The sequence below is a fragment of the Amphimedon queenslandica genome, unplaced genomic scaffold, assembly GCF_000090795.2.
Source record: "Amphimedon queenslandica unplaced genomic scaffold, v1.1 AMPQUscaffold_13398, whole genome shotgun sequence".
Classification (NCBI taxonomy): domain Eukaryota; kingdom Metazoa; phylum Porifera; class Demospongiae; order Haplosclerida; family Niphatidae; genus Amphimedon; species Amphimedon queenslandica.
Genome location: NW_003546366.1, coordinates 16275 through 33255, shown reverse-complemented (window position 1 = coordinate 33255; position 16981 = coordinate 16275). Strand labels below are relative to the sequence as shown.

General features: G+C 32.7%; 3 protein-coding genes across 4 annotated transcripts; all 3 read left to right on the top strand.

Moving 5' to 3' along the window:
* Positions 1-334: 334 nt before the first annotated feature.
* Positions 335-4087, top strand: LOC100638725 (osteoclast-stimulating factor 1-like). The gene is made up of 10 exons (XM_003386778.3): positions 335-452; positions 537-593; positions 1292-1338; positions 1468-1518; positions 2206-2269; positions 2607-2660; positions 2807-2914; positions 2996-3045; positions 3344-3518; positions 3892-4087. Exons 2-10 carry the CDS (start codon positions 545-547, stop codon positions 3933-3935), a joined length of 642 nt encoding a protein of 213 aa, XP_003386826.1. The 5' UTR covers positions 335-452; positions 537-544; the 3' UTR covers positions 3936-4087.
* A 261-nt stretch (positions 4088-4348) lies between these two features.
* LOC109582173 (chitinase-like protein PB1E7.04c) lies at positions 4349-8371 on the top strand. Of its 2 annotated transcripts, none has more exons than XM_019996823.1 (7): positions 4349-4498; positions 4546-4878; positions 4924-5211; positions 5262-5543; positions 5596-5772; positions 5822-5950; positions 8120-8371. In XM_019996823.1, exons 1-7 carry the CDS (start codon positions 4453-4455, stop codon positions 8254-8256), a joined length of 1392 nt encoding a protein of 463 aa, XP_019852382.1. In that variant the 5' UTR covers positions 4349-4452; the 3' UTR covers positions 8257-8371. The 2 variants fall into 2 exon arrangements, with proteins under 2 accessions (XP_019852382.1, XP_019852381.1); XM_019996822.1 differs by lacking the exon at positions 8120-8371 and adding an exon at positions 6008-6272 and having other exon boundaries at positions 4352-4498.
* LOC100639107 (uncharacterized) lies at positions 6667-14592 on the top strand. Its single transcript, XM_019996825.1, has 5 exons — positions 6667-7038; positions 7089-7376; positions 7427-7883; positions 14197-14325; positions 14389-14592. Exons 1-3 carry the CDS (start codon positions 6930-6932, stop codon positions 7771-7773), a joined length of 744 nt encoding a protein of 247 aa, XP_019852384.1. The 5' UTR covers positions 6667-6929; the 3' UTR covers positions 7774-7883; positions 14197-14325; positions 14389-14592.
* The last annotated feature ends 2389 nt before the right edge of the window (positions 14593-16981 follow it).

Sequence of the window (16981 nt, the reverse complement as noted above, 5' to 3'; positions counted from 1 at the left end):
AGAAGGAGTGAGCTAAAAAGCAAGCATGTACAAATACAAAAGTACACATTATGTCAGACTTGTTAGAATTGGAAAAAACTTGTAAAGCATTAAACTTACGTTACAAAACCTGGCAGCAATTCTTGCTAAGATGAGGTACTTTTGCTCCAGAGAGAGAGGGAGAGGGAGAGAGTAAGCTTATCTAAAGAGGTGAGCCGTCGCACTTCCACTTTGTGCTAAGGGTCTACCCAGAACACGAGGGGAGGAGGAGAAGGAGGAGCTCCATTAACTATTGCTAGGAGGAGCTCCAGATTAATTAATTAATTAGTAGGTGGGGCCTGTGCATAGGCGTGGCCCTGTTGATCACGTGATCTGTGTAAACTCTCAAGTCTCAAATCTCAAACTGTCAAGCTAAAACTAAAAGCCCTTCTGTCTTGTTGCTCTAGATTCTAGTCTGTAGCTCTATACTCTAAGTGAGTAGAGAGAGGACATGAAGTTCCTTTCATGTATAACAACGTATTTAAGAGTTTCTCCCTCTTTCTCTCTCTCTCTCTTAGTTTGAATCATGTCAAAAAGAGCTCCTCCTCCTAAACCAGTCCCCAGACCTAAGCCTGGTATGTTCTCTCTCATAATATGTAGCGACGTGACATGTACATGTAAATGTGTTTACACAGTACTGAGAATAAATTACATGTGTATACATGCATGTATTGACGTATTGATAAGTAATGTATCGACACGATTATCAGTATAAAAATTAATTTATGTGAAGTTCAACTTGTGTTATGTAGTCCCTCATTATTATCTATTTATTTATTTATTATTATTTTGAGTTTTGGCTCTTTAATATTTACTATAATACATGCATGATTGGATTTGATAATTGGATTATGTGGTGTAATAATTTCCCTTATTTGGATGCATGTTGCTAACCTTGTCCATTTAAATTATGTTTATTTTGTTTCCTCTCTCTCTCTCTCTCTCTCTCTCTCTCTCTTTCTCTCTTTCTCCTTCCCCTCTCTCTCCCTTTATCAATTATATTCTTTGTCCTTCCATCAGGAGGTGTGTGTGTGTTTGTATGCCATTGATAGTCGGCCATTTTGTCTATGTGCACTGTACAATGACACTGTTTATATTGTGACTGGGCGTGTGTGTGTGTGTGTGTGTGTGTGTATCTTATTTCTGATTGAGAGTTTTCTTTCTGTAACAATTTATGGTGTATAATGTGTATGTTATTTAACACTCAAAGTTCAAACTAACTACATTCACACACAATGACTCATCCACTTACTGTATGTGTATCTACTAATAGGTCAAGTCCAAGTTTTTAAGGCCATATATGCATATACAGCACAACAGGTTTGTAGCAATCATTCTACCATTCCCTTTTATAGTATTTGTGATACATTTATATACTTACAATGTACATGTATTTGTAGTCATGCTCATGTGTACATGGATTAGATATTAATGTGTATCTTTTTATAGGCAGATGAGCTTACTTTTGCTGAAGGAGACACTATATATGTATCTGAGAAGGTTAGTAGGAATAAAGAAGACGTATACATGTATTAGAATAATGCTGTAATAGATAGATATGCATGTAGTATGGGCATGGTACATGTATAGTATATACATGTAATAATATCTGATAGAATATTATACTGCTGTGATCTATACAGCGTGCTAAGTGGGGCTCTCTTTAAGAAGGGACAGTATCAGTAGATATGAGTTGCTTAGAGACTAAGGAGGAATATAATGGAGCCCATAGGATCAGTACTGTTTCCATGGCTTTAAATGGTTTATCTAATTGTCCATTATACTTAATAAGTAACACATACGAGTATTCCCTTACTATAGTAGTAGTAGTAGTTGTTGCTTAGGGAATCTTAGAAGATATACAATCATCAGATAACTAAGACTTCAATTTGATTTCTTACCACAGATACATGTACAGTAAAATCATTAAAATAAAATCTTCTATATAAGCTTCTACTATACATGTGATGTACATTTGATGTACATTTGTAGTAATTTTGGTTAACTGATAGATTAGATTGCTAACTGCTTGTTGTGGTGTATATGTATTTAGCTTTCTGTTGATGTTTTGGTTTTCCCTTATTAATACATTGTTATTGATCCTCTTCTACTGATTATTATTAGTCATGTACATGTGACATTTGATATATTCATACCTGTATATTGTGTGTGCTTTCTCTTTAATAGAGAGATGACGGATGGTGGAAAGCTACCTGTAACAAAAAGACAGGCCTTGTGCCTTCAAACTACAGTAAGGAAGAGAGAGAGAGAGAGAGAGAGAGAGAGAGAGAGAGAGAGAGAGAGAGAGAGAAAGAGGGTAGAGAGAGGCACTCCTACATACTTGTAAGATCATTATACATGTACATGTACATGTACATCTACATGTACTGTAGCTTAGAATAGATAAACGCACATGCACATGTACATAAATGTGTTTACATTATGCTTATACTGTACACATGCAGTGCATTTACACGTACATGTCAATGTTTACTTTGTTGTATTAGTAGAATAAGATTCAGTGACAAACATGAGTGCATGATCATTATAGTTGTTATTATTATTAATTATTTTTATTTATTTTATAGTTGAGAGTGGAGCTGAAAGTATTGAGAACCCTTTGCATGAGTCAGCAAAAAGAGGTAAGACATGAAAAAAAGAGGGAGAGAGGGGGGGGGAGAGGGGGGGAAGGTGTGAAGGAGAGTGTATGTACATATAAAAGAAGGAATGAAAGTGATTCATTTTTTGTTATCTTTTGGTTATTGATAACACTCGTTGACATTTGTAGGAAATTTACCGTTCTTAGAAGAGTGTTTAGCAAACAGAGTGTCAGTTAATGGGCTGGATAAGTCAGGATCTACTGCCCTACACTGGGCTGCTAGCGGCGGCCATATTGGTATGCCCTCTCTCCCTTCTCTCTTTCCTAAAATGTCACTTCCTTTTCTTTTATCTTTTTCTCTTTTCTTTTTTTTTCTAGAATGTGTTGAGCGATTGTTGTCTATTCCTAATGTTGAAATCAATGTACAGGTAAGTACATAATAATGATAGCCAATTACTGTATGGGAGTTTTATTTCGTGGAAAATTACACTTGTGATTGGAAAATATTTGCATTAAGTTTATACATGCATTATACAAGTTTATACATGTACATGCATTAAGTTGTACATGTAGTCATGTACGCATACACAAGTACATGTATTTGCAAAAATAGTTTAAATTCACAAATTTTATACTATGAGCTACACTACACTACAGTATATACATGTATATGTACATGTATTATAAATGGAATAAAATGATAATGTGTGCTCTTTCCCACTACAGAACAAGTTAGGTGACACTCCGTTACATAATTCAGCATGGAAGGGACATCACGTCATAGTAGAGATGCTGCTTGATAAAGGAGCAAATAAAATGATACGTAACAATGAGAACCAGCTCCCGTATGACTTGGGATCAAAGCATCCTGAAGTTGGACGTCTTTTAAAGACTGTGTCTGGTTAGTTCTTAAAATATTACTTTTATGCATCAGAGAATGTGTTGTAACAAGAGCATTAGTGAAAAATATTGCTAAAATTGTTTTATCACCTTACATGCATAGATGACATCTATTTCTTCTTACTAAGACATAAATGTTCTCTTTACCTTCTTACTGTATGTAATTTTAGAAAATACCTCATTGACTTGCATATTGTCATTTAATGCATTGCTGTGTACATGTATTTAGGTAAATCTTGTAGTAGTACATGTATGTATGTACATGTGATACATGTAATTGTTGATTTATGCAACTGTTAGTTGTATCAGATTTACATATAATTCACATGTGCATTAGTTATTTTGATTCTATTATTTTTTTTTTGTTTTTATAGGAACCAATGGGGATGAGTATGGTGACGAAAACGATTCCGATTAATTTTTTGACTTTTATTTTTATTATTTAGTATCTTTTGTGTTTGTAGTTCATTATCATTATCGTGTATTATTATTATTATCCTTAGTGTTTATTGCAGATTAATATCTTATTATAACTATTATTTTGCTTGATTATTTTAGCACTAGAATGTAGCATGATCATAATAGGGCCCATTATTAATTTTTCAAGTGTGCTAGGTTATATTGAACCTATTGAACAGTGAAAAGTTTTTATTCCCACCATACAAGTATGAACATACATTGTCTTGGACATGTTGCACAAAAATTGTGTTGAATCTACTCAGATTTAGTAAATTCAGAAGCCAGTTCTTGCAATGATACAATTTTGCTCCAATATCTGGTATAATAATAACTTTAATTTAAGAATAATGATCTCTGTTGCATAAAACTATGTTTGCAAGTAAATCTAGTGTTGACTAAGGTAATTTTACAGTTGTTTTTATGAATAATTCAGTGGGAGTGCCTGATAGAATCAACCTGAACAGACAAAGTTAAAGATGAATATGATACTTGCTCATTTGGTGGTAACCTTCTTGTCTGTAGGTGAGAACTAAATCTTTCATTGCAATATTTTTTCATCATTATTATAGGTTTCACTGTGGCTCAATGTGCTCCTGATGTCATCTCTGTTTTTATTTTAAATGATAGAACCATCCATGTACCATTGACAGAGCCATTATGTCTTCAATGCAGGTTCTTTACTAATCAAGGCAACTATTTTACCTTTTCTGATGGTGTATGGAGGAAGGGCAGTACTGTACTGAATGATGGGGACTTTAATGGAAATGTTAATTTATCAAGTACTTCTGATACTATCTTCCTGAGCCTGGAGTATCCTGATGATGTTGTTAATGTTGGTGATACTATAACATGCTCATCATCAACTGCTGGTCAACAAAGCATCATCACTTTTGGAGATTTTGGTGAGTTAAGCATTTGTAATATTATGCTTTAATTATAAATTATAGTATTTTTAGACCCAGTTGTATCACCTGATAGCATAGTTAATATCACTGAAGGATCTAATTTAACATTAACATGTTCTAATCCTGGTAATACTGGTATGCCACGTTATGTATGGATTAATGATAGTGATGTTAGTGAGCTAACACCTGTCATTAATAATCCTCCTTTAAACTTAAATATAATAAATATTGACAGAGCAGCTAGTGGTAATTACACTTGTAGAATAACACACATTGATTCACCAGGTATTAACAGAGAAACTACAGTCACTGTTAATGTACAACCATTAAGTGAGCTATCATATCTAAATATTTGACTTGTTATTGTTTATCTTTGCCAGACCTTCCAGCAGTTTCTATTTATATTTATCAAACAACAGGACCTGTTATTATCAATTGTACATATGAAACTTATGATAATTCCATTGATGTGAAGTGGGAACATAATGACTCATTACTTGATCCTAATAGTGATCCTTATATCACAGTTATCACACAATCCTCTAACTCTGAGCTCACTATCTCTTCCCTCACCCAACAGTATGTAGGAGCATACCAGTGTTTAGTCACTAATAGAGCTGGATCTGTTAAGAGTGGAAAAGTAAATGTCACAATTGATCAAGGTCTGTCATTCTAATTAAGTCTATAAATTGGGTTTATCTCAATAATTTATAGCACTTTTATCAAGTAGCAGCAGCAGTATATCAATACCAACTACCAGTAGATCAAGTAGCAGCAGCATTATATTAATACCAAATACTAGTAGTAGCTCTAGCACTGCATATACTTCTATGCATAGAAGTCAGACCATTATAATAACAGCAAGTCAACCTGTAGCTTCTAGTTTATCTTGTAAGCATAATGATATCATAAGTATTCTACTTATTATACAATGTTATAGGTGAATGCAGTAGTAATGTTGTTGTAGCAGTCTCATCAGTGATTGTGAGTTCCATTATCTCATCTATAGTAACAGCATTAGTTGCTTTCATCATCAGTTGCTATTTTTATAAGAAATCCATCAATAAAAGTTAGTTTAACCATAGACACTGCATAGTATATTGAATTGTTTGTGTGTACTTTATAGGTAGATCAATTGATAGACTGAAAGATATCCCAGTTGATGTTAATTTAGCTTACTCATCACGGACACCAGAATATGAACAAATTTCTGGTCTACCAACAACAGAGAAACAATATGAAAACATTGATGCACTCCACTGATGACTTTGCAAAGAGCATGCACCACATTTAATATCTTCCTTTTTTGCTTATTATCAGCTAGAATCATGCCCAATTTTTGCCATTTAGTAGAAATGTAATTATGCATTTTTTTGTATTCAAATGTTGAGTTGCACCAATAATTACAAAAATAAGAAAAAAAATTTTTTTTATCAATAAATTTTTTTTTAATTTAAAAAATAAAAATAATAAAGAAGTAAAATAAAATTTTTTAAAAATAATTATGAAAAAAATTAGTAAAAAGGTATGACTATTTTTTGTAAAACATTGCATGAAACATTGTGTTGAATCTTTTTATGTGTTTAGTTTTTACAATGGCAAAATTGTAATAGCAAATTTTTGCTTGAATATTTGGTATATGATGTAATTTTAATGTTGCATAGATGCAGTTGTTATTTATGAGTAATTCAGTGGGAGTGTCTTAGAATCAACCTGAGCAGACAAAGGTAAAGATGAATATGATTCTTGCTCATTTGGTTGTAACCTTTTTGTCTGTAGGTGAGAACTAAATCTTTCATTGCAAATTATTTTCATCATTAATAGATTTCACTGTGGCTCAATGTCCTCCTGATGTCATCTCTGTTTTTATTTTAAATGATAGAACCCTCCATGTTCCATTGACAGAGCCATTATGCCTTCAATGCAGATTCTTTACTAATCAAGGCAACTTTTTTACCTTTTCTGATGGTGTATGGAGGAAGGGCAGTACTGTACTGAATGATGGAGACTTTAATGGAAATGTTAGTCTATCAAGTACTTCTGATACTATGCGTATAACCCTGGAGTATCCTGATGATCTTGTGAATGTTGGTGATACTATAACTTGCTCATCATCAACTGCTGGTCAACAATCTGTCATTACTTTTGGAGATTTTGGTAAGTTGAACATTTTGTCATTAAGTTTTAATTGTATCAGTCTTATATAGTCTTTTTGAATCCAATAATATCTCCTGATGGCATAGTCAATGTCACTAAAGGATCTAATTTAACATTAACATGTTCTGATCCTGGTAATACTGGTATGCCACGTTATGTATGGATTAATGATAGTGATGGTAGTGAGCTAACACCTGTCATTAATAATCCTCCTTTAAACTTGAATATAATAGATATTGACAGAGCAGCTAGTGGTAATTACACTTGTAGAATAACGCACAATGACTTACCAGGTATTAACAGAGAAACTACAGTCACTATTAATGTTCACCCACTAAGTGAGTTATTGTATCTAAATATTTAACTTGTTATTGTTTATCCTTGTCAGGCCTTCCAGCAGTTTATATTTATATTTATAAAACAACAGGATATGTTATTATCAATTGTACATATGAAACTTATGATAATTCCATTGATGTGAAGTGGGAGCATAATGACTCACTACTTGATCCTAATAGTGATCCTTATATCACAGTTATCACACAATCCTCTTACTCTGAGCTCAGAATCTTTTCCCTCACCCAACAGTATGTAGGAGCATACCAGTGTATAGTCACTAATGGAGCTGGGTCTGTTAAGAGTGGAAAAGTAAATGCTACAATTAATCAAGGTGTGCCACTTTGTTTAAGAATTCAATTTATCTCAAAAATTTATAGTACTTTCATCAAGTGGTAGCAGTAGTAAAACTACTACTATACCAAGTACCAGTAGTAGCTCTAGTACTACAATTTCTACAATTCTGATTCAAATAACAGCAAGGCCAAGTGTAACTCCTAATTTTTCTTGTAAGCATAATAATATCATAAATAATTCTACTCATCATACCATGTAATAGGTGAATGCAGTAGTAATGTGGTTGCAGTTGTCTCATCAGTGATTATGAGTTCCATTATCTCATCTATAGTAACAGCATTAGTTGCTTTGATCATCAGTTGCTATCTTCATAAGAAATCCATCAATAAAAGTTAGTTTAACCATAGACACTGCATAATGTATTGAATTGTTTGTGTGTACTTTATAGGTAGATCAATTGATGGACTGAAAGATATCCCAGTTGATGTTAATTTAGCTTACTCATCACGAACACCAGAATATGAACAAATTTCTGGTCCATCAACCACTGAAAAACAATATGAAAATATTGATACACTCCACTGATGACTTTGCAAACAACATGCACCACATTTAATACCTTCCTTTTTTGCTTATTATCAGCTAGAATCGTGCCAAATTTGTGCCATTTAGTAGAAATGTAATTATGTATTTTTGTGTATTCAAATGTTGAGTTGCACCAATCATTATTATAGCAAAAAAATTACTTTAAGTATTTACACTAATAACAATTTCAATCAAAATTATTCATTAGCAAGGATGAAGTCCTTTACCATTAATAATGAATAAAATAAATAAATTAATAAAAATTGAAAAAATTAAAATTAAAAAATAAGAAAAAAATAAAGCCATACAAATTAAAATTAAAAATTTCTAAAATTAAAAAAATAAAAATAATACAAGTAAAATTTAAAATTTAAAGAGTTAAAAAAATTAAAGTAAAAGGGTATGATTTTTTGTGAAACATTGCATGAAAGATTGTGTTTAATCTGTTTAGGTAATTAGTTCTTACAATGGCAAATTTCTATTTTAATATTTGGTATGATTATTATAACTTTAATATTGCATAGATGCTGAGTAGTTCAGTGGGAGTGTCTCTCCACATGGCTTACATGTGCGCATGCGCAATATACACACCATGTGAGTTCTCGTGTATCAAGTATTAACAATGGAACCTTGCTGTAAAAGACTTAAATTTGATCTTTCTCTCTTTGATGACAAGTCTGATGGTGATTTTGACTACTCAGAACCTCCTGTCAATCGATCCACTGCGAATCAGCTTCCTTTGATAGATGATTACGAAGATGAGGATTATACAAACCCGTTTGATTCCCTGCCAAATGAGGTAATACAAGATATATGCATGATGCTCTCGCTCAGAGATAAGATGTCTCTTAGATTAGTCAATAGAAGACTCTACACGATATGTTCTGATCCTTTTTTGTGGAGAAATGTTGTCATTCATCATGCGTATCATAAGACAAATGCTCCATTCATCAACTCGGCTTTAAAAACATGTCGCCCACATGTACAATCGCTCAGTTTAAGGGGAGAGCTACCGTTTAGTAAATATCAACGAATGATTCTTAGCTCTGATAACATTCATACTTTAAATCTTCATGGGTTTCAGATTTCTGCCAATGCTTTGAAGAAGATTTATTCAAATTTACATCATTTGCAGTTCTTAAGCCTCACTTTTTTTAACGAGTTTGCTTATTCTATTAAAAAATACTTCACAATTTTTGTCAAATTAAAAAAAGTTGTAGTGGTTTACGGTTATTCTAAACCAAAACAATTTTTTGAGCTATGGTTGTTAAACAACTGCTTGCCTCAAACATTTATTGTCGTTTCAACTTATGACAAGAAATATTGGTCCAGTAATATACACGATCTTCCTAATATCACACACTGGGCTTATTTTGGAGCTTATAAGAAATTTCGCCGACCTTTGGGCTTTGATTATTATGATGTACCCGAGTACTCGCTCGAATTTGGCCCCAATAGTTCTGAATCTGTTGCTGTGACCGCTAATGGGGAGCTAATAATTAAAATGAGAGATTTGATCACACCAGCAAATAATGGTGATGTTAATCAACAATATGCTGTTTTTGAAGATGAAGCTGTCACTCCTGGTCTGTCCGTTTATAACAGTCAATATGGAGTTAACATTACCGTACTTGGATTTTCTTCTGTAACCGTATCTGTTGAGTCCTTTCGTATGATTGTCAAGGAGACACCTAACGTATTGGAGGTCAGTTTGAAGGAAAGTATTATATCAGATTGTCTTAGCACTTACATGGTCACATTATCTGTACACTGCCTCAAGCTAAGAGGATTAGATGTGTCTCGTTTCTCTACTAGCAGAGATAGTATCCACTTTGATGTGGAACGCTTTTGGAATCTTTTGTCGAAAATGAAATATTTGGAATATTTGTCAGTCAACTGTTGCTCTCTCTCACCACTTGACTCCAACTCACAGCATGATGGATGCTCAGCAAGAGTCCTAACTGATAGAGAATTGGCAATAAAGGAAAGTGTTATCGGTCATATCAAGAGAATGACCAGACTCAAGGGTCTTCACATCTTTGAAACTATTACAACTGAAGAATTAGACTATTTTATTAGTCAACATTTACTTTTGATGATATCAAATCTGGAGTCCCTTTTATATCTGGGAGTCAAGATTTTATATGCTGCAGATATTGCTTCCACGGAATCGTACAATATTGAAGGGCTTGAAAGCGTTCTTCAGAAATGCCAGAAACTTTCGGTTCTTATCATTAGGTGTTCACCATTCAAAGCTATTGAACTACCAGTAGATCCAGTACCATATGGTAACCTCACTCATCTCTGGATTGATTGCAAACGTAATCCAATAAATTTGGCATTTGGTGACGCTCTGTGTATTAATAGTAAGAAAAAAATGAAACATTTACTCTTGAGACATCATGATGTCAGCATTGCAGGAGATTTTCTGGATAAAATAATAAAGGACTCTGATTTTATTACCCTTTACGAAGCTACACGAAGATTTTTTAAGCGATATGACCGAAATAGAAGTAAGAATTGGGGTGAGCTGTCACTGCTAGACTTTTATATAGCAGAATTTCCAACTTTACATTAATTATACAAGGTTGTGTTTGTATTAAGAATTGTTGTTTTTTAGGTTTATTCTATTATAGATGTTGTTTTCTTTTTGTTTTAATATTATTGTTATCATTTATAGTTGTTTTTTTTGTTTTAACATTATTGTTATTATTGAAATAACATGAAAAGAGAAGGAAGAGAGAGAAAGAGGGTAGAGAGAGATACTCCTACACAAGATCATTATATGTGACCATAATTGACAAAAGGGCCCTTATGGCGGATTTTAAAATTGATTGTTATAATGGATAATATCAACCTGTGAGTGCTTTGTTAGACAATCATTGTTTCTAAAAGTTTCATGGTAACTTTTTGCATCCTGTGGAGTAATTTTATGATAAATGGGGCTCAGGAAGTTGGATTTCTTAGGCTAGAAAGACAAATTTCACTACCCGCCATAAGGTACCTTTTGTCAATTATGGTCACATATATACATGTATATGTACATGACATGTACATGTACATGTAGCTTAGAGTAGATAAATGTATGTGAACATAAACAATCATGTTTGTATTATACTTATGCTGTACATGTACACATACATTTGTAAATGTTTACTTTGTTGTATTAGTTCAGTAACAAACATGAGTAATAATTATACTGTAGTTGTTGTTGTTGTTATTAAATTTATTTATTTTTTGAAAGTATTGAGAATCCTTTGCATGAGTCAGCAAAAAGAGGTAAGACATGAAAAAAAGAGGGAGAGAGAGGGGGGGGAAGGTGTGAAGGAGAGTGTATGTACATGTAAAAGAAGGAATGAAAGTGATTCATTCTTTGTTATCTTTTGGTTATTGATAACACTCATTGACTATTTTGTAGGAAATTTACCATTCTTAGAAGAGTGTTTAGCAAACAGAGTGTCAGTTAATGGTCTGGATAAGTCAGGATCTACTGCCTTACACTGGGCTGCTAGCGGTGGCCATATTGGTATGCCTCTCTCTCTCTCTCTTTTTTTCTTTGTTCCTCCTCTCTTTCCTAACGCAAAATCCCTCACTTCCTTTTTATCTTTTTTTCTTTTCTTTTTCCAGCAGAATGTGTTGAGCGATTGTTGTCTATTCCTAATGTTGAAATCAATGTACAGGTAAGTATATAACCAATGACTGTATAGGAGTTGAATTTTTTGGGGAAATACTTAATTTTTTAAAACCCCATGAATGGAAAATACTTGCATAAGTTTATGTTTGCAAAGTTTAAATTTACAAAAATTTAACAGTGTACCTAGCTTGAAATAAAATGCCTTTGTACATGTACATGTATTATAAATGTAATAAAAATGATAATGTATGCTCTTTCCCACTACAGAACAAGTTAGGTGACACTCAGTTACATAATTCAGCATGGAAGGGACATCATGTCATAGTAGAGATGTTGTTTGATAAAGGAGCAAATAAAATGATACGTAACAGTGAGAACCAGCTCCTGTATGACTTAGGATCAAAGCATCCTGAAGTTGAACGTCTTTTAAAGACTGTGTCTGGTTAGTTCTTAAGCTATTACTTTTATGCATCAGAGAATGTGTTGTAACAAGAGTATTAGTGTAAAAATATTCCTGAAATTGTTTTCACTATAGATAATCTATAGTAACAGCATTAGTTGTTTTGATCATCAGTTGCTATTTTCTAAGAAATCCATCAATAAAAGTTAGTTTAACCATAGACACTGCATAGTGTATTGAATTTTTTGTGTGTACTTTATAGGTAGATCAATTGATGGACTGAAAGATATCCCAGTTGATGTTAATTTTGCTTTTTCATCAATGAAAGTAAAATTAAATATTTTAAAAATAAATATGAAAAAAATTTTAATTAAAAGTAAAAAAGGTATAGATTGCTTTTTGTGAAACATTTCATAAAAGATTGTGTTGAATCTGTTTATGTGTTTATTTTTTACAATGGCAAATTATAATAGCAAATACTTATTTGAATGTTTGGTATGATGTAACTTTAATTGTTGCATAGATGCAATTGTTATTATAAGAGTAATTCAGTGGGAGTGTCTGATAGAATCAACCTGAGCAGACAAAGTTAAAGATGAATATGATTCTTGCTCATTTGGTGGTAACCTTTTTGTCTGTAGGTGAGAACTACATTTTCCAATGCAAATATTTTCATCATTAATAGGTTTCACTGTGGCTCAATGTCCTCCTGATTTCATCTCTGTCTTTATTTTAAATGATAGAACCATCCATGTTCCATTGACAGATCCATTATGCCTTCAATGCAGTTTCTTTACTAATCAAGGCAACTTATTTACCTTTTCTGATGGTGTATGGAGGAAGGGCAGTACAGTACTGAATGATGGAGACTTTAATGGAAATCTTAATCTATCAAATACTTCTGATACTATGTTCATGAGCCTGGAGTATCCTGATGATCTTGTTAATATTGGTGATACTATAACATGCTCATCATCAACTGCTGTTCAACAAAGCATCATCACTTTTGGAGATTTTGGTGAGCTAAGCATTTGTAATATATTATGTTTTAATTATAATCAATTATAGTATTTTTAGACCCAGTTGTATCTCCTAATGGCATAGTCAATGTCACTGAAGGATCTAATTTAACATTAACATGTTCTAATCCTGGTAATACTGGTATGCCACGTTATGTATGGATTAATGATAGTGATGGTAGTAAACTAACATCTGTCACTAATAATCCTCCTTTAAACTTAAATTTGATAAATATTGACAGAGCAGCTAGTGGTAATTACACTTGTAGAACAACACACATTGATTTACCAAGTATTAAAAGAGAAACTACAGTTACTGTTTATGTACAGCCATTAAGTGAGTTATTGTATCTAAATATTTGACTAGTTATTGTTTATCTTTTTTGACAGGCCTTCCAGCAGTTTATATTTATATTTATCAAACAACAGGATATGTTATTATCAATTGTACATATGAAACTTATGATGGCTCCATTGATGTGAAGTGGGAGCATAATGACTCATTACTTGATCCTAATAGTGATCCTTATATCACAGTTATCACACAATCCTTTTACTCCGAGCTCAGAATCTCTTCCCTCACCCAACAGTATGTAGGAGCATACCAGTGTATAGTCACTAATGGAGCCGGGTCTGTTAAGAGTAGGAAAGTAAATGTCACAATTAATCAAGGTGTGCCACTTTGTTTAAGAATTTAGTTTATCTCAAAAATTTATAGTACTTTCATCAAGTGGTAGCAGCAGTACAACTACTGCTACACCAAGTACCAGTAGTAGCTCAGTTTCTACAATTCTGATTCAAATAACAGCAACACCAACTGTAACTCCTAATTTATCTTGTAAGCATAATGATATCATAAGTATTCTACTTATCATACCATGTTATAGCTGAATGCAGTAGTAATGTTGTTGTAGCAGTCTCATCAGGGATTGTGAGTTCCATTATCTCATCTATAGTAACAGCACTGGCTACTTTGATCATTGGTTGCTATTTTCATAAGAAATCCATCAATAAAAGTTAGTTTAACTATAGACACTGCACAAAGTGTATTGAATTTTGTGTGTGTGTCTACTTTATAGGTAGATCAATTGATAGACTGAAAGATATCCCAATTGATGTTAATTTAGCTTACTCATCACGGACACCGGAATATGAACAGATTTCTGGTCTACCAACAACAGAGAAACAATATGAAAATATTGATGCACTCCACTGATGACTTTGCAAACAACATGCATCACATTTATAATAACTTCCTTTTTTGCTTATTATCAGCTAGAATCATGCCAAATTTTGCCATTTAGTAGAAATGTAATTATGTATTTTTTGTGTATTCAAATGTCGAGTTGCACCAATAATTATTATAGCAAAAGAAATTGAACACTATAACAGCAATTTTAATTAAAATTCATTTTAATAATAAATAAATAAAAGATTTAAAATTTTAAAAATTAAAAAAAAATTTTTAAGTAAAAAAGGTATAATTGTTTTTTGTGCAACATTGCATGAAAGATTGTGTTGAATCTGTTTAGGTAATTATTAGTTCTTACAATGGCAAATTTTTGTTTGAATATTTGGTATGGTATAGCTTTTAATTGTTGCATAGATGCAGTTGTTGTTTAATAGAGTGGGAGTGTCAGACTGATAGAATCAACCTGAGCAGACAAAGTTAAAGATGAATATGATTCTTGCCCATTTGGTGGTAACCTTCTTATCTGTAGGTGAGAACTATATTTTCCAATGCAAATTATTTTCTTCATCATTAATAGGTTTTACTGTGGCTCAATGTCCTCCTGATGTCATCTCTGTTTTTATTGTTAATGATAGAACCATCCATGTTCCATTGACAGATCCATTATGTCTTGCTTGCAGATTCTTTACTAATCAAGGCAACTTTTTGACCTTTTCTGATGGTGTATGGATGAAGGAGAGTGCAGTACTGAATGATGAAGACTTTAATGGAAATGTTAATCTATCAAGTACTTCTGATACTATGTTCATGAGCCTGGAGTATCCTGATGATGTTGTGAATGTTGGTGATACTATAACGTGCTCATCATCAACTGCTGGTCAACAAAACATCATTACTATTGGAGATTTTGGTGAGCTAAGCATATTTTGTCTATATGTATTATTATTATTCCAAAATAGTCTTTCTGGACCCAGTAGTATCTCCTGATGGCACTGTTAATATCACTGAAGGATCTAATTTAACATTAACATGTTCTGATCCTGGTAATACTGGTATGCCACGTTATGTATGGATTAATGATAGAAAGAGTGCATGTGCTCTTGATGATAGTGAGGGTATTGAGCTAACACCTATCATTAATAATCCTCCTTTAAACTTAACTTTAACAAATATTGACAGAGCAGCTAGTGGTAATTACACTTGTAGAACAACACACATTGATTTACCAGGTATTAAAAGAGAAACTACAGTTACTGTTTATGTACAGCCAATAAGTAAGTTATTATGTCCTAAATATTTTACTTTCAGTATTATTTCTGATAAAGGATACACAATAGTTCATACTACTGTTTATCAAAGCAATGACACTGTTTCCATTAATTGTTCATATGATGATGACTCTGTTGGTGTGAAATGGGTCCATAACAATGCACAAATTGACCTAAACAGTGACCCTCAAGTCACAATCAACACACAATCCACTTACTCTGAGCTCGCAATATCTCCTCTTGCACAAGAACATGCAGGACAATATCAATGCATTGTCTCTAATATGTTTGTATCTACAAGAAGTGAAAAGATTTTCATTGTCATCCAAGGTTTAATAATATTATATTTGTCAACTACTTGTTTACAGTTTATTATCTATTGTAGTGTTACCATGTGATCAGGCTACTGTAACAAGTACTATTAGTCATAGCTTTTGCAGCCATATTTGGCCATCACCAGTTGATCTTGTTGATGCAACTGTGACTCCTGTTTTTATCACTAATATTGCTAGTAACAGTAATGGTAAGTTGCATACTATAGATGACTTATAATTACATCCTACATTTTATATATAGGTGAGTGTAGCTATATTATTCCAATCGTGTCATGAGTAGTTGTGACTTTTATCATCACATTCATAATCACATTTTTAATTACGTTCAGTATCAGTTATTGCTGTCACAAGAAATCCAATAAGAGTCAGTGACACACGCATTAATTGATCATCACTATTTTAATGTAATAGATATACCAACCAATAAATTGAAGGATATTCCAATTGATTCTAATTTAGCTTATTCAACACATACACCAAGGTTGTGTCAGCCTACTTGATCGAGATACACAACAGCAGAAATACAATAGAAGCATTCGATGCATTTTATTGAAATGACATGCAATGACTTTAACTTATTTTGTATACTAGTTGACTGTTGCTGTAAAGTTGCAATGTAGCTGTAGAATTAAATCAATAAAAGTTGTTCTATTTGTTATTTTAGCTATCTAAATCTAGTTATTACAAATAATTAAAATAATATTCATAGCAAAAAAGGAAGCCCCATTTTTGTTGGCCAGCCCTTTTTCTATACAAATGATCCAGAACAAAAGAAACCATAAGTAAACCTCTCTTTGTGTTTTGTGTCTACATGCTCAAGTTCTCTGAATCTATTGGAAAGTCTAGGCTAGAGTACTATAGAGTAATGGCTAATACA